This window comes from Balaenoptera borealis, assembly GCF_965194805.1.
Source record: "Balaenoptera borealis genome assembly, chromosome: 19".
NCBI classification, from domain to species: domain Eukaryota; kingdom Metazoa; phylum Chordata; class Mammalia; order Artiodactyla; family Balaenopteridae; genus Balaenoptera; species Balaenoptera borealis.
In genome coordinates this window covers 59,030,889-59,055,730 of record NC_138878.1, presented here as the reverse complement: position 1 = coordinate 59,055,730, position 24,842 = coordinate 59,030,889, and the positions used below count along the sequence as shown (strand labels likewise).

The 24,842-nt window shown below is 58.2% G+C and overlaps 2 protein-coding genes across 4 annotated transcripts in view; both read right to left on the bottom strand.

Annotated features, from left to right (window-relative positions):
- The window catches only part of NECTIN2 (nectin cell adhesion molecule 2), a 28,554-nt gene extending 22,373 nt beyond the window's left edge, over nt 1-6,181 (bottom strand). The window contains exon 1 of one of the 3 annotated variants that reach the window (XM_082367059.1): nt 5,869-6,181. In XM_082367059.1, coding sequence (XP_082223185.1) covers nt 5,869-5,959 — 91 coding nt within the window. In that variant the 5' untranslated portion in view covers nt 5,960-6,181. The remainder of the gene's footprint in view (nt 1-5,868) is intronic. The other 2 variants (XM_082367061.1, XM_082367060.1) reach the window with 2 other exon arrangements.
- Nucleotides 6,182-14,260: 8,079 nt separating this feature from the next.
- On the bottom strand, nt 14,261-24,270 carry BCAM (basal cell adhesion molecule (Lutheran blood group)). The gene is made up of 15 exons (XM_082367058.1): nt 24,115-24,270; nt 21,657-21,778; nt 20,856-21,084; nt 20,688-20,758; nt 20,362-20,458; nt 20,079-20,261; nt 19,448-19,584; nt 19,023-19,179; nt 16,939-17,054; nt 16,696-16,837; nt 16,388-16,524; nt 16,064-16,208; nt 15,829-15,973; nt 14,812-14,929; nt 14,261-14,713 (listed from the first exon to the last, which is right to left on the bottom strand). Exons 1-15 carry the CDS (start codon nt 24,194-24,196, stop codon nt 14,708-14,710), a joined length of 1,887 nt encoding a protein of 628 aa, XP_082223184.1. The 5' UTR covers nt 24,197-24,270; the 3' UTR covers nt 14,261-14,707.
- Between the last annotated feature and the right edge of the window lie 572 nt (nt 24,271-24,842).

The following is a 24,842-nucleotide window of genomic DNA, read 5'->3' as shown; positions in this document are numbered from 1 at the left end:
GAATGAATAGGATGGTTCAGCCCTTGTAGGCTTAATGGCCCATTTATTAGGTATTTCCACCTCAGTAAAAGGTTCAGGATGGAAGCTTTGGAGTCATCCCTGACTCCTCTCTTTCTCTCACCACCGCCCCCCTCCACGCCACCCATGCAATCCATCAGGAAATCCTGTCAACTCCATCTTCAAAATATATCTTCAAAGCGGACCAGGTCTGATCCCTGCATTGCCTGTAGCCTGGTCTAAGCCAGTGGCGTCTCTCCCCTGCGTCATCCTCCCAGGGAGGGTTGCCGTTGCCCCTGAAGTCTGTTCCCACACCTAGCCAGAGAAGCTACAGCAGATCAGGTCCCTGCTGTGGCTCTCTCCTCACTCAGAAAAAAGCTCAAGTCTTTACAGCGGCCCACAAGGCCCTGCGTGACCTGTGCTCATCCTCTTTCTGACCTCATCTCTCACCCTCTCCCCTTGGCTCACCCTGCTCCAGCCACACCATCCTCCTCACTGTTCCTCAGACATGCCAGGCAAGTCCCACCTCCGGGCCTTTGCACTTGCTATTCTCTCATCCTGGAACACTTCCCCTTCCCTCCCTCCCTTCGGATCTTTGCTCTGGGGTGTTCCCTGACCACCTTAATGATGAGAACAGAAACTCCACTGGCCCTGCTTCGATTTCCTCATAGCAGCTGATGTCTCTTCCCCACTAGAACATCAGTGCCGGGGGCAGGGATCTTCGTCTGTCTTGGTCACTGCTGTATCCCCAGAGCCTAGAACAGTGCCTGGCACACTGTAAGAGCTCGATAAAGGTGAAGACGGGGAATCAGCAGTGCACTAGATCATACAGGCTGAGGCTGAGTTAGAGTTTGGGCTTTTTCTTGGGGGCACTGGGGAGCCACAGAGAGTTATAGGCAGGGGGAAGGACAGGGTTAGGTTTGTGCTTTAGAAAAATCCCTCAGAATGGAGTGGGTCGGGCTTCAGGAGTCAGGGTCGTGGGGATGGAGGATGAACCAGATTGCAAGCACATTCAGAAGTTGGAACGGTTGGGACACGGAGGCTGACTGGCTGTGGGGGTGAGGGGGACGGGGTTAGTGTGGGCTAATGCCCAGATGTTTTGCGTTTCAGGCAGAGGCAGGAGAAATGATGCCAGGAGGAAGGCTGGCCTGGAGTTCGGACCCTAGTGTCCAGCACGCTGCTGGGCAGGTGATTGTGCCCTGACCTTGGCCAGGACGTGACCAGCACCACGGCGGGGGAGAGTGTGGCCATGGGAACACCGCCCTCCCTCAGCTTCCCTTGGCCAGCCAGGCTGGTGACAGTTTCATGAAGTGTCAGCTGGGTCCCCAGACACGCTTCCTCTGCCTGGGCCCTGGGATGCAGGCTTCCTGTGGTGGCAGAGTCGGGGCTGCCCAGGGCATTGTGTGAGCCCAGGGGAAACATCTGGGGGGGGCGGGGTGCAGAGACTTATAGCCTGAGACCCTGAGATCTGGGGAAGGGTAATCAAGGCAGAGAGGAAGGGGCTGGGGGCCCGGACTCCTGGGTCCCTGCCTGGCTGGCTCCTCCAGGCTTGGCTCACGCCCTCCAGACCAATAACGCATCATGACCTACCCTCTCACCACGGGGTGCAGCAGACTCCAGCAGACCCTTGAAGGCCAGCGTGCTTGGAGCGCTGGCCTCAGCTGCCGCCTCAGCTACCTTGTCAATTAATTAACTGCATTAATCACAGTGCCCACCCTCACAGCCGACATCCAGGAGCCGGTCTGAGGAGGGGGTGAGCAGCTGCGGTAGCCAGGATATGGGGCTGTCTGCCTGGGCCCGCATGTCGGCACCTCCCTCCCCCAGCCCACCTCTCTGATCGTGGTCATCACTCAGCTCGGGGCACCCCTTCCCTCCCTGGTCTGAGATTTCCCTGCCTTTCTGCAGGGGCTTGACCCCCCTGAAGGTTTCCCCTGTGGGGTCTGATACTTCTGGGGGTGAATCTCTTCCTGGTCAAGCCCCTCAGACAGAACCCCACTCCCACCGATCTGCCCAGTGTAGAGTTTACACCAAAACATTTCTGTCTCTGAGACTCTGGCCTCCTCCTCCTGCAGGTCCTGTCTCTTTGATCTCTTGTGTCTCTGTCTCTGATTCTTAGGGTTCCGAGTCTGCCCCCCCTGTGTCTCCCAGGAGTCCCTGGTCTCTGCTCTCTGTGTCTATCTGTCTGTCTTTCTCTCTAACTGCTTTATTGGGATACAATTCCCATACCATACGATTCCCCCATTTAAAGTGACCAGCTTGGGACTTCCCTGGTGGCGCAGTGGTTAAGAATCCGCCTGCTGGGCTTCCCTGGTGGCGCAGTGGTTGAGAATCTGCCTGCCAATGCAGAGGACACGGGTTCGAGTCCTGGTCTGGGAAGATCCCACATGCCGCGGAGCAACTGGGCCCGTGAGCCACAATTGCTGAGCCTGCGCGTCTGGAGCTTGTGCTCCGCAACAAGAGAGGCCGCGATGGTGAGAGGCCCGCGCATCGCGATGAAGCGTGGCCCCCGCTTGCCACAACTAGAGAAAGCCCTTGCACAGAAACGAAGACCCAACATAGCCATAAAAAAAAAAAAAAAAAAAGAATCCGCCTGCCAATGCTGGGGACACGGGTTCGAGCCCAGGTCCAGGAAGATCCCACATGCCGCGGAGCAACTAAACCCGGGCACCACAACTACTGAGCCTGCGCTCTAGAGCTCGCAAGCCACAACTACTGAGCCCGAGTGCCACAACTACTGAAGCCCGCATGCCTAGAGCCCGTGCTCTGTAACAAGAGAAGCCACCGCAATGAGAAGCCCGTACGCCTCAACAAAGAGTAGCCCCTGCTCACCACAACTAGAGAAAGCCCGCATGCAGCAACGAAGACCCAACGCAGCCAAAAATGAATAAATAAATAAATAAAAATAAAGTATCCAGCTCAATGGCTCTTAGTAAATTCATAGATTTGTTCCTCCATTACCACAATCAATTTCAGATCATTTTCACCAGGCCAAAAAAATCCTAGCTGTTCTCATATTCTTTTTCTTCTGTATCTCCAACATCTGAGGTCTGGGTCTTTCTGGGTCTGGGTCTCCTAGTCTCTGGAATCTGGCTCCCTGCACCGATTCCTGGGGTCCCTAATCTCTCCAGGTTTCTGGTCTCCATCTCTCAGGGCCGCGATTTCTCGGTGTCTCTGACCCTCAGCTCTCTCTGCCTCCTGGGTCTCCCCATCTCTGCATGTCTCTCCACACCTCTGACATACTTTCTCTTTGCTGGGCCATCTTACTGGGTCCCCTCTTCTCCTCCCCCTCCTGCTCCATTTCTCAGCATCACCGGGACATTAAAAATGTAACAGCATCCCTGGCAGAAGCGGGGGAGCTGGCCAGAGTGCCCAACTCCCTGTCCCTCCCGTGTCCACCACTCCCCGTGGCCCCCACACACTGCTGGCCTTGAGGCTCGCCTGTGCCCCGACCTCCCTGGGTCATGGCATCGCTGTCACTGACTGGCTGGGGTCTTTTGGGCCCCTTGCCTCTCACCAAACCTCTGTCTCTCTCTTTATGCTGTTCCTGCCTTTATCCAGACGTCCTTCCAGCTCCTTCCCCCCGACCCGCTCCCCCTCCCACACTGCCCCATCCCTGTGGCTGTATTTCATTCCCCCATCCCTCGGTTCCATTCCTGTATGTGTCTCTGACCCCATCCCTAAATTTGTTTCTGATGCCCTCCCTCTATTGGCTTCTGTCCCCATCCCTGTATCTCCAGCCATTCCCTGTATCCCTCTCTCCCCTCTCCTCCCCCTAGGATGTGAGCAGACCCACCCTTACTTCTCCCCTGTCCAGTCCCCCTTCCCTAACAAGAAGAGACAGCAGGCGGGCAGGCCCCTCTCCTCCCATCCCCCTCCGCTACCGTGGGGCTGCCTGGCTGACATGGCTGAGCAGTGAAAGCTGGGAGGACCGGGGAGGGGCGCCACAGCAGGAAGCCCAGGTGCTGCACCCTCATTCCGTGGAGGCCAAGGAGGGGGAAGGCAGAGGAGCCAGGGACAGGGGAACAGAGATGGATGGAAAGGAGAGAGAGAGGCCAAGAAAGGAGGAGAGAAAAAGCTTGGAGAGAGATTAGAGAGCCAGAGGAGCAGAGGGAGAGGGTGAGAAATGGAGAGAGGAAGCGGGGAGAGAAAGTGAGGGAAGGAGGGGAGGGAGAGAGAGAAAGAGAGGGAGGGAGAAAGGGAGGGAGGGTGGGAAGGAGAGATGCAGAGAGGAGAGCAGAGAGCAAAGGCACAAGGATGGAGGGTCAGGAAAGGGGAAGACCTCCTCCTCAGGTGCTAAGAGCTTCCCCCCGGGGACCAGTGGGACCTCTAAATCCCACCAATGGCCCCGCAGGGAAGGAATTATCTCAGTTTTCCAAAGGAGGAAATGGAGGCTCAGAGGCACTTTCTGGAGCCCACCAGGTGGGGCAGAGCCAAGAAAGGCTCTGAAGTCTGCAGACTGGCTGTGGACCCTGGGAGAGTGGCTTGCCCTTTCTAAGCCTCTGTTTCCTCATCTGCAAAATGGGAACAGGAACTGGACCTGTCTCCCAGGGTGATCAAGAGCCTTCCATGAGGTCATGCACCAAGTCAATGTCTGGCACAAGGTCGGGTGGATTCTGAGCATTCTCACAGAGGTGGCAGGTTCTGACTTTATCTCCCTATCTCTGACACAGAGGGAGAGGCAGGCGATGGAAGAGTCAGTACACACTTCTGGGTCAAAGCTGGGAGACAATTCAGACACATGCTGGGAAAAAAAGACCAGGGGTCCCGCAAGCTCCCTCCGTAGTTTCTGGCAAACCTTTGGGAAACTCCAGTATCCTGAGTTTCTAGCTGGGAATAAACAGCCGGGTCACCTGCAAAGGGGCGGGGCCAGAGCCTCCTTCACCTGTTTCCTCCCATCCCCTCCCTCTCCCGGGGCTGCACCCCTCCCCTAGGGGAGGTAGGGGGAACGGGAGGTGGGGAGTGGGCCGAGCAGAGGGAAAGACAGCGGATTAGGGCGGCGTCTCTTCGCGTCCACCTCCCGCTGCGGCTCCTAGGACAAAGGCGCGACTAGAGGAAAGATAAGGTCCCGAAACCGGGAGTCCGGGACCGGGAGTCAGGAGAGCGCCCGCCCCCGCCTTGCCCTGGCTCGGCGAAAGTGAAACCCGGAAAACTTCCCCAGGGATGCCCCGCCGACGGCTCGCAAGGAAAGGGAAGTGTCCCAGCCGGCGGGACTCGGCCTCCTTAGTCTACCTGGGACACAGCCGACCGAGCCTCCAGCTTCCAGACAGGGCCTCCGGCCCTTAATTATATCTATAACCCAAGAGTCAGGGTTTCTGCCCACATTTATGTCTGAATCTCAGGAGACATTCCAATGCCCACAATTAAATCTGGAGCCCAGGAGACAGGGCCTTTTGCCCTCCCCTCCCCCCAATTCTGTCTGGGACCCAGGAGACAGAGCCCCCTGCTCACAATCTGGAACCCACAAGTTTGAGCCCTTCCTGCCCCCAATTCTACCAGGACCCCGGTAGACAGAGCCCTTAGCCTTCATTCTTCCTGGGACCCAAGAGATAGAGCCCTCAGCCCCTAATTTTTCTGGGGCCCGGGAGTCAGAGCCTTTAGCCCTCTCGGGCTCGGGGTTGGAGCTCGCAGGCCCTTCCCCAGGTCGCCCGAATTATCACTCTTGGCCCTCTAGGGGACCCAAAGTCCGAGCTCCCCGCCCCTCTCGAGGACCTCGGCATCTGGCTCCCTGCCCTCAATTCTCCCCGGGTCTCAGACTCCCAACTCTGGGAGAAGGAAAGGGGGGTGGTCTCGCCTCATCATCGCGACCCTCCTGCTGGGGGTAGGGAAGGGGATGGGTTCGCGCGCGGCGGGAAGGCGCCTGCGGTCTCTCACCGGTTTCCCGGAGCAGTAGCAGCAGCAGTAGCAGTAGCGGCAGCTTCGGCGGCGACAATTTCGACGGCGAGAGGGCTGCGTCCCGGGCCATGGGGGGCCCGGGAGGGACTGGGCCCGGGCGGGGGCCTGCGGGCCACTCTGCGTGCGCCAATCGGCTGGGCAGACGCGCAGGTGCCTGAGTGGCTTCGGCTCCCGGCTGGTTCCCGCCGCGCTCTGCTCTCCCGGCTCTGCTCTCGCGGTCCGGTTCTCCCGGCTCAGCGCCCCCCAGCCCCCAGCTTCTTTCTGGCTTCGGACTCGCTGACGTCACAGGACCCACCCCCTTCTTCCCCCGGGCGCCGAGCCGCTCTTAGGCTCGGGCCACGCCCCCTCATGCTGGTCTGACCCCGCCCCCTCCTGGGATTCCACGCCCGCCCCGCCCCCCAGCATTCCTCTCCCTCCCTGTCCTAGGATTCTACCTACACCCCGCTACTCCCCAGGATTCTCTGTCCGCCCCTCCCAGGATTCTTTGATCACCGCCCCCCTGTCCCAGAATTCTATCTTTGCCTTCGCTTAGCGTTCAAACCCCGCCCCTTAGTGTTCTAGCCGAGCCCCTTTACACCAGAGGTTGCCCTCGCGCCCCGCCCCCTGTCTAACGGGGCACGCTTAGGGGCTTCCGAACGTCCCGCCTCCGTGAAGCCCCGCCCTCCAGCACGACCTCTCCCATTCGTTCTCCAGGTAGTCTGCCCCGCCCCTTCCCAGGAGCTAAGTTTACCCTGGCCTCGGTCCCGCCCAAAGTCCTAACCCCACCCCCTTCAGTATTAGTCCTGCCCGTCTCGTCACACCCACGTGAGGCACGTGGGTTCTCATAGGTCCGCCCCTCTGGAGCCCCGCCCCCACGCTGAGACCCCACCCCCTTCCCCGCCTCGAGATTTCCCCAGTTCTCGCCCCGGGGCCACTGTCTCTCAGGTCCGTGCGCATCTCAGCCTATCTTCATCTTTTTCAATCTCTGCCTGCGACTCTGGGAGTCGTTTCTTTTTAGATTTCTCTCTGTCTCTTTTGGTGTCTCTGTTTTTGTGTCTATCTTTGCCTCTCTTTTTCCGTCCCTGTGTTTATCTCTGGGTCTTTCAGTCTTCACGTTTCCGTGTCTCTTAGTGTTTCTGGTCTCTTTCTTCCTGGTGTCTTTTTCTATCACTCACTGTGTTTGTGTCACTTGGTTCCTTGTCTCTTTCCATCCCTTTGACTTTGTTCTCGGTCTGTGTTTCTGTCTCTCTCGCTCCCTGCATCTGTGTCTCTCTCTGCGTCTGTGTCTCTCTGTATGTTTCTATCTCTGTCTTTCTCTGTCCCTCTGTCTCTCTGTGGGTTTCTGTGTCTCTTTCGGTATCTCTTGTTTCTCTCTGCGTCTCTCTTGACCTCTCTCTCTCGCTCCCTGCATTCCCCAGTCCTCTCCTGCATCTGGTCCGCACCGTCTCCTTACCGCAGCCTTCCGCCAGGGGGCAGCACAGACCACCCCCGGCGCTCCGCTGGCCCTGCGGGGCTGGGCTAGGATCGGGCCTCCAGACTCCGCTGGTCCCTCCCCGTGTCCTTGTCCCACTTCTGTCTTCCCAGCCTTCTCGCGTCTTTGTGTCTCTGGCTGTGACTCGGCCCCTTTGTCTCTCCCCGGCGGCTCCCGCTCCTCCCCACCCCCACCTACCTCTTCACATTCCTTGGACTGCCCGGGGGAGCTGGTGAGGCCGCCCAGCGTGTAGGGACGAGGGCGGGAAACAGGAGGCCGAGGGAGGGGATGCCACCGAGCGCCTGAAATCCCTCCGTTCCAGTTCCTCTGAAAAGGAGCTGATCAGCTGGGGCAGATGTTTGGGAGCTTCTTGCCCTACCAAGAGGACCCCCATAGACTTGTCCTCCCTTCCCACCTGACATGCACCTGAGTTTTTCTCTCCAGAAGGGCAAGATCTTACATGGTGGAGAATCTTACTGACTGGCATTCACGTCTTGGTAAAAATACTATTAATAAATCTATTTAGCACTTCCTATGTGCCAGGCACTGATCCAAGTGCGCTACAAGTATTATCTCAAATAACCCCCACAGCACCCTGTGTGATGAGGAAACTGAGGCACAAAGAGAGATGAAGTGACTGGACCCAAAGTCAAAGGGTTTGCTACTTGTCAGTTAATTCCGCACAAGGATCCCGTGAAGGGGACACTTATGATCCCCATTTCAGTGAAAAGTACACAGAACACAGAGTGATCATTTGCCCCACGCTACCCAGCAAGGAAGTAGCAGGCTGGGAGCTCCCCATAAGGTGTTTCTCAGACTCGACACTAGCCTGGTGTGAAGCCAGCTGGACAAATACAGTAGTCCCCTCTTATCTGCGGTTTCAATTACCCCACAGTCAACCAGTCTGAAAATATCAAATGGAAAATTCCAGAAATAAAACTTCATCGGTTTTTGTTTGTTTTGTTTTTAAAATTTATTTATTTTATTTTTATTTATTTTTGGCTGCGTTGGGTCTTTATTGCTGCAGGCGGGCTTTCTCTAGTTGCAGAGAGCGGGGACTACTCTTCATTGCTGTGGCTTCTCTTGTTGCGGAGCACGGGCTCTGGAGCGCAGGCTCAGTAGTTGTGGCGCACGGGCTTAGTTGCTCCGTGGCATGTGGGACCTTCCCGGACCAGGGCTCGAACCTGTGTCCCCTGCACTGGCAGGCAGATTCTTAACCGCTGCGCCACCAGGGAAGCCCACTTCATCGGTTTTAAATCATTCTGTAGTGTGATGAAGTCTCGAGCCCTAGACGTAAATCACCCCTTTGTCCAGCATATCCTCACTTATACACTACCTGCCTGTGAGTCACTTAGTAGCCGTCTCTGTTATCAGATCTATCAGATCGACTGCGGCGGTATCACAGTGCTTATGTCCAAGTAACCCTATTTTACTTAATAATGGCCCCAAAACACAAGAATAGCAATGCTGGGGACTTCCCTGGTGGTCCAGTGGTTAAGACTCCATGCTTCCACTGCAGAGGGCACGGGTTCGATCCCTGGTGGGAGAAATAAGATTTCTCATGCCACACGGCATGACCAAAAAAAAAAAAAAAAAAAGATGCTGGTAATTCAGATATTCTCTTACTGTGCCTCATTTATAAATTAAAGTTTGTCATAGGGATGTATGTATAGGAAAAAACATTGTATATGTAGGGTTCAGTACAATCTACGTTTCCACTGGGGGTCTTGGAACATACCCTCCACAAATAGGGGAGAACTACTGTAGGTACATAATAAATTCTCTCTAGAACTCTCTGTCCTCTCCCCAATCTGGGGCCAGACTAAGGCCAGGATCTCTCCGGTTAGTGCCATCTTTGCTACTAACTTGCTTTGTAAAATTCTCTCTCCTCCCCCATTTCTCCCTTGAATAAAATAACCAGTCCCCAGGGAGACTTCTTCCAGGAAGCCCCCCTTAGCACCTATTCTTCTCCTGATCTGTCAAGGAGTGTGCTCAGCTGTCTCCTGGCTATTCTTTGTGAGCTGGGATGAGCCCGGGAGGGAAGGCCCAGGAGGGTGGTAGGCTAGAGTTTCATGCCCCCAGTCACATGATTAAGGGGACATGGATAAGGTTGAGCACTGCCGTGTGTGTTTGTTGACAAATGACTGGGTGGGTCTCATACCTTGGGAGTTGATTTCCAGTGTCAAGGAGTCTCAGAGGTGACAGTTCACTGAAGAGCCATAACCACCAGGAGGTAGGGGCACAGGGCCAAAGGCTTCCTGATGGAGCTGGAGAGTTGATGCCAAGTATTTTACCTGCCCAGTAACCTCTTCCATACTAAGCCCTTATGGTTCAGAGCGAACCTGGCCAGTCCTGGCCAATCAGAGCATTCTATCCCGTGGCCACAAGGATTGGTTCAGGGTTGGGGGTGGGCCCCATTCCTGACCAATAAGAATTAGCCCTGAGACTTCTGCTTGAACTAATAGGAAAGGGACACCCTCTTTTGATGGGGGTTGCTAAACTTGTAGGGTAGAAATCTGGTACTATGGGTGCCTCCAGAGACAAAAGACTCTGCCGGTGCATGGAGGACAGCAGAGCTGAGAAATGGAAAACGACAGCTTTCTGGGCTTCCCTGGGGGCGCAGTGGTTAAGAATCCACCTGCCAATGCAGGGGACACGGGTTTGAGCCCTGTTCCGGGAAGATCCCACATGCCGTGGAGCAACCAAGCCCGTGTGCCACAGCTACTGAGCCCCTGTGCCACAACTACTGAAGCCCACGTGCCTAGATCCCATGCTCCACAACAAGAGAAGCCACGGCAATGAGAAGCCCGCGCACCACCACGAAGAGGAGCCCCTGTTTGCAGCAACGAAGACCCAATGCAGACAAAAATAAATTAAAAAAAAAAAAAAAAGGATAAAACTCCTTTATAAAAAAAAAGAAAAGGACAGTATTCTGATGAGACTATTTGAGCCCCTGGATCCAGCTATGCCTGAAGGTAGCCAGCCCTTGCCTTTGATCTTCCTGGTTATATGAGTGAATAATTTTCCCTTTTCACTTACACAACTTTTTGGCTTCAGTTTTTTGTCATTTGCAACGAAGCATATCTTTACTAATAAAATCTGTACGAGTCCAGAGGTGGCATAAATTCCAGTAAAGTTCCAAGGACAAGGAACGGGGAGTGAAAACTTGTCAGAATTCTTCAAGATGTTCTGGCTTTGAAGGACAGGCAAGCCTTGTTACAGCTGGAGAAAACGAGGAAGGACGTTCCAGGTGGGAGGAATAGTAAAGTCACAAAGGCACAAGGTGTGAGAGAGGGAGCAGTGGGTGTGTGAGGGGCAACATCTTAGCAGGTCCTGAACGCCAGGTGAAGGGTGGCTTATGCTCCGGAAAGCAATAGGGAGCCACAGAAAGTTGAGCAAGGGGAGTCTACTCCAAATTTGCCTTTCCTTCCTGGAGCCCCAGATCCTGGTGGTTCATTCCTCCCCCTCTCCCCTTCCCCCAGACCCTTGGCCAAGGTGGGAGGAGGGGTCAGACTGAGGAGGGCGCAGGCTACCATCTGTATGCAAATAGCCTGGGATGCCATGCAGATGAGGGATCTTATGCAATGTATGCCCTACTGGGAGGCAGGCCAGGACCCTCCCCTCATTAACTCGGGGACCAGGTGCTGGGCGGAGCACCCCTTCCTCCCTGGGGTCCCCTCTCTCCCCTCCCCCAGCCGTCTGTTCACTCCCCCTCCAGCTCCCCAAATCCCCCTTCACCAATATCTGCCCTTAGAGTGGTACCTCTCTCCACCTGGTCCCTTCCTTGCTTTTCTTTCTGTCCCTCCATTTTCCATGAATGATGATGATGATAATAATAATAACAATAATAATAATAAACACATACTGAACACATGCTCTGTGCAAGGCTTTGTACCAAACACTTTCCACAGTTATCGAATTCTCCCAACCACCCTATGATTTTTATGTGTGTCTGCTGTATTTTTTTTTTTATTTACTTATTTTATTTATTTATTTTTGGCTGCATTGGGTCTTCGTTGCTACAGGAGGGCTTTCTCTAGTTGCAGTGAGCGGGGGCTACTCTTCGTTGCGGTGCACGGGCTTCTCGTTGTGGTGGCTTCTCTTGTTGCGGAGCATGGGCTCTGGGCACACGGGCTTCAGTAGTTGCAGCACGTGCGCTCAGTAGTTGTGGCTTGTGGGCTCTAGAGCGCAGGCTCAGTAGTTGTGGCACACAGGCTTAGTTGCTCCGTGGCATGTGGGATCGTCCCAGACCAGGGCTCGAACCCATGTCCCCCGCATTGGCGGGCGGATTCTTAACCACTGCACCACCAGGGAAGCCCTGCTGTATTTTTTTTTTTTTTTTTTAAAGAATATTCAGTTGGGGAGGAAGGGATGGATTGGGAGTTTGGGATTAGCAGACGCAAACTATTGCATATAGAATGGATAAACAACAAGGTCCAAGGGAACTCTATTCAGTATCCTGTGATAAATCATAGTGGAAAAGAATATGAAACAGAATGTATATATATGTATAACTGAATCACTTTGCTGTACATCAGAAACTAACACAACATTGTAAATCAACTATACTTCGATTAAAAAAAAAAGTGAGCTGAACGTAGAGGGGAAGGATGGAAAGATCGAGTAAGCCCCAAGTATCTGCGAGTCCTTAAGGTATTTCTTGCTGGTGACTCTCGCTCTGCTTGGTGAGTCCTGTGCCCTCGTATATCATGCAGGTAAAAGCCGTGGCCACCAAGCACATTCTCCTCCAGCTGCAGGGGTGGCCGAGCGCATTTGCCCCCATGTGGCCCTGGCATCTTCTGGGTGCAGAACCTCCTGGCTCCTCCTCGACTCTGGGCATGGAGACCACACCACAGTGAAAGGACAAGAGAGCCACATGGACACCAGAGGTCAGGTAGGGGGCCCTTTGATTGCTTGCACCCCAACTCTCTTGCTTCTCAGGTTTGTTTTAATCTGATTCAATAAACCATGGGATTTTGAGCACCTTTATTCGGCCACTGTGAGCTCTTCTGCCCTGGGGCCTCTGGGCATCTGCTCAGTTCCCTACAAGGAGGCTCCCATGGCATCAACTTCGCATGGCTCCAACTTCGCACGACCACAGATCTCACTTGGTCCATTTTGTGGCTGAGTAAACTGATGACAGGGGGTGGGGTCACCTGCAGAGACCTCCCAGCATGCATTGCACAGGGATGGCTGTTCCCACTCCTCACTGTGGCCATCCACGGCCCAAGTGTGATTTATCTCCATCTGATGGACTCAGGGAGGTGAAGTCACTTGCCCAAAGTCACACATGTCCGCCCCCCCCAGCCCCCTCCCACTGCTTCAGAGCTGCTCCTTTCAAACATTTTTTCTCTTCCTTTCTAACTGGAACGATCTCTCTGAATCCCAGTTCTTTCTGTGTTTCTGTCTTTGTCTCTACAGGCCTACCTCTCTTTATGGCACTTTGCTTTATTGCGCTTCCCAGATACTGCATTTTTTACAAACTGCAGGTTCGTGGCGACCCTGTGTCGAGGGAGTCTATTGGTGCCATTTTTCCAACAGCCTTTGCTCGCTTTGTGTCTCTGTTGATAATTCTTGCCATATTTCAAACTTTCTCCTTGTTATTCTATTTGTTATGATGATCTGTGATCAGTGATCTTTGATGTGACCGCTATGACTCACTGAAGCCTCAGATGATGATTAGCGTTTTTAACAAGAATGTGTTTTTTAGTTAAGGTATGTACATTTTTTTTTTTTTTGGTTTTTTAAATAAATTTATTTATTTTGGCTGCATTGGGTCTTCGTTGCTGCACGCGGGCTTTCTCTAGTTGCGGTGAGTGGGGGCTGCTCTTTGTTGTGGTGCGTGGGCTTCTCATTGCGGTCGCTTCTCTTGTTGCAGAGCAGGGGCTCTAGGCACGCGGGCTTCAGTAGTTGTGGCACACGGGCTCAGTAGTTGTGGCTCGCAGGCTCTAGAGCTCAGGCTCAGTAGTCGTGGCTCGCGGATTTAGTTGCTCCGCGGCATGTGGGATCTTCCCGGACCAGGGCTCGAACCCGTGTCTCCTGCATTGGCAGGTGGATCCTTAACCACTGCGTCACCAGGGAAGTCCCACGTTGTTTTTTTCGGCATAACACTATTGCATGCACACTTCCTAGGCTACAGTATAATGCAAACATAACTTACATGCACTGGAAAACCAAAAAATTCATGTGACTTGCTTTCTTGTGATATTCGCTTTATTGCCGTGGTCTGGAACTGCACTGGAAATAGGTCCAAGGTATGCCTGTATTTGTCTGTCTTTGCCTCTCTCCCCAAATCTCTGTCTGTCTGACTCAATGGCTCTCTCTCTTCTCTGAGCTGCCCCAGTCCATCCCTCTACCTCCCCTTAAGCCTCTCCATCCTCCTTTCAAATCCCTCTTCCTCTGCCTCAGTAAGTCTCTCTAGCTGGCCTTGCCGTTTCTACCCTCTCTTCTCCCTGCCCCAGGCCCCTTCACTGGGGTTCCTCCAAGTCACCCCTCCTCCCCCAGGGAGTCCTCAGCTGCAGGCACCAGGCCACCCTCAGAGTAGACAGCTAAATCCCTAATTCCATCCACTCTACGGCTCAGAGAGCTTTTCCTCTGGAAGCTTCAATTCCCCTGGGTCTCCGGCAAGAGAGACTGGGAACTTTTACTTAAGGGGGCAGCACCCCGCCCCGCAAATAGGCACTGGTCCTCAGGGGCCAGGCTCAGCTCCCTCTGGATGGACCCCCAGCACCTCTCTCTTCCACCCTCATCCAGCTGAGTCACCTCTTTCTCTCTCTCTCTCTCTCTCTCTCTCTCATTTCTCTCTCCATGACATCAGATTCCCCCGAGGTCCAGCAAGGGGGCGGGAGGGCCAGGGGGGAGGGGAGAATCACCTGCGCCTCTTTCCCCTTTCATCCCCCAGAGGAGGCTCTGGCCACAGGATGGTGTCCACGTGACAGACAGCATTTATTCCAGACTCCAGTGTCCACAGATGAGGGGGCGAGGGCAGGGCAGGGGGTGAGGTGGGGATCCAGTGTCAGACTCTGCAGCAGGACGTCAGGTGGGGGGACCAGCAGTGGAGGCAGGAGGTAAAAATAGCCCCGGCCAGCCGACCCTCGAGTCTCGTCCCAGGCCAGGCCTTGGGCTTGGGTCCAGGAGCTATTCTGGGGCCTGGGAGAGTCATACTCCCTGGAGGAAGGTCTCCTCCCTCCCAGCAGCGGTAGGGCTGCTGTGGTCCCTGCCCAGCCTACAAAGGAAGGAAGGGAGGGCCCGAGAGGGATGAGGGAAGGCCGGGAAGGCGGGGGCAGGCGGAGGCGTGAGCAGGGCTGGTTTTCTGGTGCCTGCAACTCCAGGTCGGGTTCAGTGACTGCCTCTGGGAGGTCCTCGGGCTCAGCACTGGGGAGTAGATGGAGGGGTCAGCCTGGGCCCATAGAGGCTGTTCCACCCCCGGCAGTCCCCTCTCCTCTCACCAGGGTGCCCAGGCCCTCACGCACCTCATCTCCAAAGCCCCTGCTCCCATGCCTGGCTCCTCCAGAGGCACTCCCCACGAGAAGGCCCGTCTGCTCCGGCCGCTCTGACCCTGAGTGGCTCAGCTCAGGTTCCCCAGGTGGCCTACCGGGAGGAGGCAGCATGGCGGAGGTGGTCACGGCCGGGGAAGGAGCTGGGCACGGCGTGTGTTGGATGGGGATGGACTTGGGGATGGGTGGGAACGGGTTGGGACGGGGTAGGAGGTGGTAGTGGCACTGGGGCTAGGGATAGGCTGAGGCCACGGTCGAAGATGCTGTTGGAGTTGGAGCTGGTGATGTCGCTGGGGTCGGTTTGGAGGATGGGTGTGGGGATGGCTGTGGACTGGAGCCGAGGGTGGCCGTGTGGCTGCGCTTGGAGATGAGGTCAGATGGGGATGGGTTTGGAGTTAGGAATGGGAATGGGATGGGGTTTGCAGGGGGGCCTTGGGGATGCGGATGTGGCTGAAGCTGCGTTTGGTGCTGGGTACCGGCTGGAGTTGAGGATGCGGCTGGGGGAGGGGTTGGGGATGGAGAGGAAGCTGGAGTTTGGGGTGAGGTTAGGGACATGGCTGGGGTTGGGGAGGAGGTTAGACGGGGACGGGTTTGGTGATGGTTATGGGCTGGGTTTGGGGTTGGGACTGGAGATGGGGTTGGAGTTGGGGCAGAGGAGGCTGGGGTACAGATGGGGTTAAACTGGGGTTGGGGTGGGTTTGGGCATAGTTATGGGTTGGGGTTGGGATCAGAGGTGGGGATGAGACTGGGGATGGGACTGGGGTTAAGGTGGGCTTGGGGTGGGTCGGGAGGTGCTTATGGGTTGGGTGGGGTTGTAGCTGGGGATGAGGAGGGGGGAGGGGATGGTCATGGATCAGGTCTGAGGTTGGAGATGGGACGGCACCTTACTGGCGACGGAGCTGGAGTTGGGGATGTGGTTGGTTTGGGGTAGAGGTTGGGGGTGAGGTCAGAGTCGGGTTCGAGAGGTCAATTTCAAGGTGGCAGGCCACTCACGGAGATCCCTTCTCCCCCCGCCGGCAGCAGCCGGGTTGCCCCTTGCGTCTCATGCAGTAGAAGGCGGCCACGACGAAGAGCAGCACGCCCACGCTGACGGCCACGGCCATGACCGCAACTCCAGCCTGGGAGGTCTGCGGGGCCACTGCAGGGCAGGACGGAGCGGGAGGTGGTCAGCCAGCAGCGCTCTGTCTGCCCCGCACCCGGCTCCTGTCCCACCACTGTGGTTACTCACCAGTGCCGAAGTGGAAGACGTGCCGGTCGTTCCCGTAGGGGTTGGAGGCCTCACAGGAGACGCCATCTCGGCTCAAGGCACTGGTCACCTTCAGGGTCAGGGAGCTGCTCACCCAGCCCTGGCCTCCGGGGGCTGGCTCTGCTAGCTGTGGAGGCTCGTGTCAGGCCTGGGCTCACGGGGTCAAGGGCTCGGGTGAGGGCAGAGGTGAAGAGGAAGTGGTCGGCGGAGGGGCGTGGGGTGGGTGACACAGTGCTTGGGCCGTTGAGGGGGCAGGGACTTGGGAAGGGTCCCAGAGGGTTCAGGATGCGGAGGAGGGTCCCTTACGCTGCCGCCCAACTGGCTCCAGCTGAGTTTGGGCTCTGGGTAGCCGCGTGCGTAGCAGATCAGCCTGACTTCATCTCCTTCCCTCCAGCTGCCCTCTGCCTTGGGCTGAGTCTCCTCTGCCCTTAACTCTGGTGGCCCTGGGGGTGGTGGGGTGGGAAGGAGGTGAGCGGGAGGCACCCCGGGGAAGGGGACAGAGGGAGAGAGAACGAGGAGAGAGAGAAGGACCAGCCGTGGACCCCTGTCTTGTTTGGTCCTGGCCCCCCACTCTCCCACACTACCCCTGTTCAAGCCTGCTCCCGCCCCCAAACCTTGGACCAGCAACTTGAAGCTCCGGGTGCGACTAAGGATGGGGACCGTGGGCATGGAGGCCTCACACGTGTAGGTGCCGGCGGAATCGAAGGTGATGGAGCGGAGGGAGAGTGTGGGGTTGTCCCCCAGGGGTACCGAGTCCTGGGTGGGGAGAGAAAGAGCAGGCCAGGCCGGCCGTGAGAGAAGGGAGGGGCCGATGGAAGCGGGGGGTCTTGTGCTGGGGGGACGTCTTTCCCTCTCACCTTGGTCCAGCGTAGGGCTGGGGTGGGCAGGCCTCGCACGGAGCAGTTCACGGTTGTGCTGTTGCCCAGGGGTAAGGAAAGCTCCTCCCCAGTGCTGAGCTCCAGGGGGTCCAGGTCTGGAGGGGGGTACAGACTGTCACCTTCCCCGGACCCTCACCCACTCGGTTAGGGACTCTCCAGGGCTGTTGGGGGTGCAGACGTGCATGGACAATCGTCAGCAGAGAATGCCAAGTTCTCCCCAGCGCCATGAACTCTCCACTCTCCCAGCCGGGCCCTCGAGCCCAGATCTAGGAGTCTAACTCCAAAATACATGCCCACCTCGACCACTTGCCTCCAGATCTGATGTCTGGGCCCAAGGTTAATGGATAACCTTGGAGGTGTGAGGTGCTCCTTCTCTGACTTACCACCCACACCCTGGCCTTCTCCTCTGTACTACCCATCCTTTTATCAAATATTTGTCTGCTCTGCCCCCCCAAACGGATCTACTCACTTCTTTCCATCTCTGACCCCAGGGTCCAACTGCCTTGATGGCTGCAGTCACCTCCTCACTGGTCTCCCTACTGGGCAAGACTCTTATCCTCTCTGGTCCATCCTCTGCTGAGCAGCCAGAGGGATCTTTTCAAAACACACCCTGGTCAGCCCTTGCCTCTGCTTAAAATCCTGCGGTGGTTCCCCAGTACCGTGGGCATCAAGGCCACATTTCTTGATGAAGCCAAAAGACTCTGCCTGGTCGACCCTGCCCACTGCTTCAACCTCATCTCCCACCCTCCCCCCTTATCCCAGGAGCTCCAGCTACCCTATTCTCTCCCTGTTGTTCTACAGTATGCCAAGTTGGGTCCTGCCTCAGGGCCTTTGCATGTGCTGTTTGCTTGGCTTGGAATGCTCTTTTTCTGGCTCTTTGTATTTCTGATTCCATTCTTTGGTTTCCTACTCAAATTCCCCCTTCTCAGAGAGGCCTCTCTGACCCTCTATTGTGGACACTCAGGCTTCCCCTTTGGCACTGAAGGATTTGTTCCCCCAGCTGTTGACAAAGATGTCAGCTGTCAGCCCTCAGCTGTCAGCCGTCTCTGGAAACTGCCTGAGCCTCAGAGAGCCCCTCGTTCAAGGTCATGTCCCCTCCTCCCCCAGGCAGCCCACAGCCAATAATGGGTTGATGTGGGGGCGTATAAAGGCCCGGCCCCCACGCCCTAACTGGGGATATCCCAGCCTCCAAGTGCCCTGTGGGGCCGACCGAGGACTTCCTTAGACTGAAGCCCAACTTCCCCCCCTGCCCAATCCTGCTTCCTTCCCCTCCCCACCCCCCAATAGGTGTGGATCCCAAGGCACTCCCCATAAATTTCCTGCCTGCAGTCAGAATCTGCTTCCTAGGGATGCAGCCTCCAACACCCCCAATGTAAAATAATCCCCGCTCGCCAGGCAATTCCTTATCCCATCCCTCTGTGTTAGTCCCAGTAGATGCAGGATCGCTACTCAAAGTGTCTTGTTCAGCGTTCACCATCTGTCTCCCCTACCGGACCTGGAGCTCTGTGGTGGCAGGAACTGGGCTGTCTTGTTCACAGAGGTGTCCCCAACATCTGGCACAGGGTCTAGCCCCAGGAAGGGAGGTGGAAGGAGCGTCGAGGAGGGACAGAGCCTTCACACAGGGCTTGGGTGCAGGTGGACAGAGAAGGCTTCTTAGAAGACTGGGACCCATGAGATTGATCAGGAATGGATGGTAGAGAGGATGGGGAGTTATCGCAGGAAAGAGGAGAGGAGCTTGTGGTGTGATGGGGAGAATGCCTTGGCCGGGAGAAGGGTCCGCCGAAGGCGAGGCCAGCCAGGTGGGCCTTGAAGGCCATGGCGAGGCACGTGGATTTTCTCCCGAGAGCACTGGCGAGCCATGGCGGGTTCCAAGCAGAGGAAGGTCAGGTTTTTGTGCTTTGGAAAGGGCTCTCTGGCGGCCTTGTGTGGGAGACTGGAGGGGCCTGGGGCATCCGGACCAGGGCAGGGACCATAGAAAGGGCTGGAGGCAGGCTGCGGGGCGGTGAGGGTGAGGAGGCGGCTGGTGCCAGGCACCCCCCTCCCCGCTCTCCCGGGACTCTCACAGGCCACGTGCAGCTCCAGGGTTTTGGAGAGCTCCGCGTCCTCGGCGGCGTCGTAGTCCTCTACCCTGCAGCCGTAGGTCCCGCTCTGGCTCCGCTGCACCCCTTCCAGGGTCAAGTTCCCCTCGAGATTTGTTTTCAGCACATCCTCCTGCTTGTCCTGGGGGACCAGGAATGAGGAACCTGGTTCAGGAGATGCCTTAGGCTGGCAGGGTCATGCTAGGTCAGGGGTCATCCAAGTCAGGCATCACGGTGAGTCAGGACTCTCTCAAATCAGAGGTCAGAGGTCCTGATAGCTCCTGGGTCACACTGGTCAGGTGCCTTGCTAAGCCAGGGACCACCAAGGTGAAAGGTCGGAAGTGGGTGCAGGTGAATATGGTGCAGGGGTCAGAGGTTGGCGGCTCCAAGGGAATGATGGGGTGAGTTACCTGAAGGCGGAAAAACGTGTACTCCGGGTTGGGGCTGCCATCCCCCCGGCAGAACAGCTGGACAGAGTCACCCTCGCGAACCCAGCCTGCAGTAGTGGACGGGCTGCCCGACCAGAACTGCACGTGCTCCGTGGGATCTAAGGCAAAGGGCAGACTCACGATCAGGGTCAACGGCAAAAGGCAGGGCTGGATTAAGGGAAAGAGGTCAGTGAAAGGTTAGAGGTTCTATCTTTCAAGGCTCAGGTTCGCACTTACTCTGAGATCAGGGACCCGAGGTCAGAGGTTGAGTAGGCTGAGAGAACAGGTCAAGGGTCAGAGGTCGGTGTGAGTGACAGGTCAGTGTGAGATTCAGGGGACCCAATGTGGTGTGAAAGGACGGGGCACAACGTTTAGTCATGAAACTCCGTGGGGTTCAGGGTGCTATGGGGGGGTGGCGTCAGAAGTCAGGGTGGGGCTCGTGCTACCATTTGAGCTCAGAGATCAAAGGCCAGAAGCCAGTACAAACTGCAGCGCGAGCGAAGGGAGTGGAAGGCCAGAGGGGAGTGGCAGGTTGTGGGTCAGCCTGGAGGGTCAGGCCACAGGGATGTGTAGAGTCCAAGGTCAGGGCGGTCGGAGGCCGGCGGGGACTCACAGTGCAGGGTGAGGCGGAAGGAAGGGCTGTCCAGGCGGCCGTGCCGGCCCGTGGGCAGCCGGTAGTGCACGGAGCAGTGGAAGCTGGCATCCCGGTCGGCCTTGTGCAGCCGCAGGTAGAGGGTGCTGGTGAGAGACAGCAGGCCCGAGGCCTCCCGGACGGTGCGGCTGGTCATATAGCCCTCTGGGAGAGCGGGAAGGACGAGGCGGTCAGCCAGCCCGGCCCCGGCCCCCGCCGCAGCCGCAGCCCCCCGGGGAGTCTAGCTGGGCTCCCGCGTGCTCACCGGAGTTCACCTCCATGGGCACCTCCAGGCGCTGCCCGTTCCGGTACCACGTGATCTGCGGGGCCGGGTTCCCATTGCGACTGTTGCAGGTGGCTATCTGGGGCAGACACAGGCCGGCACTGGGCTCGGAGCCAGGACCCTGAAGTCTGGGTCCACCTCCCTTAGGGTTTCTCCCCAGCCAGACGCAGGAGTCCAGCTCCCAGCACCCTACTCCTCAGACGTGGAAGCCCAAGCCTCCAGCCCCTCCTGACCTTAGGATGCAGGAGTCCAGGTCCCCAGCCGCCTCCGCCCCCAGAACCCTAGAATCAAGGTGTGGCCCGAGGTACCTCCTGGGCGAAATCCTCCATCACAGACAGTGTCCCTCTGTTGGGGGAGACCTCGGTGGCCTCTGGTTTCGCTACAGGAGAGATGTTACTGTCAGGAGCCCCTTCCCGGGGTTCTCACCGGCCTGCCCCTTCCCAGGGCGGCTCGCGGGGGGCGCCCCAGACACTCACCGAACACATTGAGCCTCGCGGTGGCCTCGGCAGTGCCCGCTGCCCCCGCCCTCACCAAGCACACGTAGTCCCGCTCGTCGCCCACCTGGGCCTCGGCCAGCACCAGACGCCCCCGGGAGTCCAGCTGGTATGGGGGGCTGCGGCCCCGGGAGTCGTGCACCTTGTCCTGGAGCTCAGTGCCATGCAGCTCGGCCGAGGCCAGGCGGTGGCGGACCCCAGAGCGGTCGGCCTGTGGGCGGGGGAGCGCCTCAGCTGGGGGCTGCCTGCCAGCCCGGCCCTCCCTCCTCGATGTCCCTTTCTTTCTGCTGCTCCATGGGTCTCTGCCTCACGTTCTCTCTCTCTCTCTGGTCCCTCTGTCCCTCTCTCCACCCCTCCCCCCTGCTCCCTGTCTGTTGTCACATTTTCCTCTCTCTGGTTCCCTCTTTCTCCATCTCACTCTGTTCCCACCTGTCTCCCTCTCCCTCCCTGTCTCTCCCCATTCTTTTCTTTTTCTCTTTAGTTCCACCCCCCAGGCTCTTGCTTTCTGGGTGTCTGCCTCTAAATGTCCTCTCTCAAGAGCCAGCGCTCTGAAGGGGGACTTCTTCATTCTAGCCTCGGCTGTGCCCGCACATCAGGGGACCCTGGAGAGGGCCTTCCCCTTGCTGGGCCTCCATTTCCCCACCTGTAAAATGGAAAGGCAGCTTGGTGGAGCTTCTAGGGGCCTTTGGGCTCTGATGAGGGAATGAACGTCTGCAGCCCCACTGCGCCCTGACCCTCAGGCCCCCCTCTGGCATCCCCTGGCCCCCAGCCAGCAGCACTCACCAGGAACCATTCCAGCACGAAATGGTCATGGGCCCCCAAAGGGGTGCAGTCCAGAGTGACAGGCTCCCCCCTCATCACCTCCACCAGAGGGGGCACAGACAGGCGCACCTCAGCCTTGGCACCTGCGGGAGGGCGACTGAGCTCTCTCCCACCACCACCAGTAGGAAGTCTTCCAGACACTCCTCCCCCAGGACCCAGGAGTCCAGGCCCCCAACCCCTCCTCCCTCAGACCCAGGATCCAGGCCCCCGGCCCCTCCTCCCTCAGACCCAGGAGTCCAGGTCCCCAACCCCTCCTCCCTCAGCCCCAGGATCCAGGCCCCTGGCCCCTCCTCCCTCAGACCCAGGAGTCCAGGTCCCCAGGCCCTCCTCCCTCAGCCCCAGGATCCAAGCCCCCAGCCCCTCCTCCCTCAGACCCAGGAGTCCAGGTCCCCAGGCCCTCCTCCCTCAGCCCCAGGATCCAGACCCCCAGCCCCTCCCCCCTCAGCCCCAGGATCCAGGTCCCCAACCCCTCCTCCCTCAGCCCCAGGATCCAGGCCCCTGGCCCCTCCTCCCTCAGACCCAGGAGTCCAGGTCTCCAACCCTTCCTCCCTCAGCCCCAGGATCCAGGCCCCTGGCCCCTCCTCCCTCAGACCCAGGAGTCCAGACCCCCAGGCCCTCCTCCCTCAGCCCCAGGATCCAAGCCCCCAGCCCCTCCTCCCTCAGACCCAGGATCCAGGCCCCTGGCCCCTCCTCCCTCAGCCCCAGGAGTCCAGGTCCCCAGCCCCTCCTCCCTCAGCCCCAGGATCCAGGTCCCCAACCCCTCCTCCCTCAGCCCAAGGATCCAAGCCCCCAGCCCCTCCTCCCCCAGGACCCAGCTCCTCTCTCCCTTCATCTCTCATCTCTGCGCCTCTGAGCTTCAGATCCCATCAGCATTTCTCTCCATCTCGCCCTTCACCTGCAGAACTAAGCGCTCCTCCCCTGAGCCACCCAGGGCCCCAGTGGCCTCCATTCAATCCTCTTGGGCTCAAATCGTGTCTGTCCTTGCTTTTCTCACTAGACCAAACGCCCCTCAAGGGCAGGGCTGGGTGGGCTCATTCCTTTGCCTCCAGCACTTTGCATAGGGCTTGGCACAGTGATGTGGGATAACCATCTCTCTCTCATCTTAGCCTCCGCCTCTGCATGTGTGTCCCTCACCCTGGGTCTCCATCTCTTAGTTTCCCGGTCTCTGTGTCTCTCTCAGTCTCCATGTGGCCCGGCCCTGCCCCTGGCCCTCTCCCTCAGGGGTGGGAGGCTGGGGCTGGGCCGGAGCCGAGGCAGGGTGGGTGTGTGGGCGCGGTGAGGGGGACAGGGCTGGGCAGGTTTCAGGAATGTGGGAGGGACCGGCTGGCTCAGACCTGCCCGAGCCCCCTACCCGCTCCTTGGCCCCTCTGACTCTTTGATAGAGCAGTGTGTCACCTCACAACAGTATAGGGTTGAGGCCCCGGATCCTGGGTCCCCAGGGAGAAGGGAGCTGAGGGCCGGCACTCCTGTCCCAGGATCCTGGCAGATAGAGCTGCTCGCATCGGGAAAGCAAGCTCTTTCACTCTCTAGGCTGGCATCCTGGCCTGAGCTCTCAGTTCTTAGAACCTCCGTTCCCTTCCCCGCCCAGCCTGGCCCAGCTCTGCCCCTGGGGACCCACTATTTGCCATGCTTGTGCCAGGGGCCTGGATTCCCAGGCACCCACCTGTGGCTCAGGCCTGCCCCCTGGGAGGGAGGTGGGAGCAAGCTGGTGCCCTGGGCTGGGGCTGAGCGGCAGACAGCAAGGGCAGACGAAGAGCTCTCTCCCTCCGCCAGTTCTCTCATCTCTCTGTCCCTCTGTTGCCAGCCTCTCAGGGCCTTCTCCCCTCCTCCCACCACCATGCAGGTGTGTGGATTTATCATCTGGGGCCTCCGGGAAGGGGGCACTGTCATTTGGAAACACTTGGTTCCGCTGTCACGGCTGGTGCCCCAGCCCTTTCCCATGGAGGTGGAGGCGGGGCAGGCGGGTCCTTTTGAGTCTGGGCTCTGAATCTACATGGGGGAGAACCCTCAAATGCATGTGACTTGTTGGTTTCTAGCCACAGCGTCCCTGACCCTCTCAAAACTTGACAACTTTTGAGCGGGGAGATCTGTTTTGGTCTCTTCTGTGCCGGGGAAAGCTCCAGCCACTGAAAGCCTGGACCTCTGGGGGCAGATCCCAGGGTCTGAGTAGGGGAGGGAGCGGAGATCCCGCGCTCCTGGGTCCCGCGACTTCTCAGGTCGCCTCTAACCCACTGCAGTGGATCCCCAGCCCCTCTGCCTGGCTGTCCCCAGGTCTCTCACTGGGAGGGGCACCCCATGCTCCCATATCCCTCCTCCCTGGGGTCCCCAGGTTAGGCTTCCTGGGTCGGTGAAAGCCCCTCCCCTCTTCCCTTCCCGGGGGCCCCCAGGGGCCGCCCCCTGCTCTCAGCCCGAGCCATACCTGGGTGCGCCCCCAGCAGGAGCGCGAACACCAGCAGCCGCGGGGCCCCGCGCGCCCCGGCCCGGGCGTCCGGGGGCTCCATGTTCAAGGTGGCGGGCGGCAGCGGCTGCGGGCGCGGCGGCAGTGGAGGAAACAACTGGGCCCGGGCTGGGGCTCGGCGGACGCAGGGCTGGAGCGAGGAGGCCCCGCCCCAGGTAGCCCCGCCCCGCCCCGCCCGGCCCCCCTCGATCCCCCCAAACCCGGGCGCCGGGCCAGGACCTCCCACTGCCCGGAGCCGACCTCCCGGCGCTCAGCCGGGAGCGGGGCTCCCTCCGCCCCCAGCCCGCGGGGTGTCAGGCTCAGGCTGACCAGCGCCCGCGGCGGGTGGCCTGACTGACCAGTCCAGCCGGTGTCCCGAGCGGGGACCTCACTGGACAACCGCGGACCCTCTCTCTCCCCCTCAATCTGACCGGGGGACTCGTTCCCCCCATGGCAGGTGGCCTGGGCTCGCCTCATCGTTTTAAAACAGCTGGCCCCGGTCCAACGAGTGGCCTGCACTGGCCTCCCCAGTCCAACCAGCAATCCCCAGCCTGACCAGAGGCCTAGAACAGCTTCTCCCAGTATGCCCTGTGAAGCCTCCCCAGTGGCCAGTGCACCAGGCTGCTTTCCTGTCTGACCAGTGGCCTGGAACCCACCAGTTCAATCTCTTGTATCTAATGGTCTTCAAATCCCAGGTCTGCCCAGGCCTC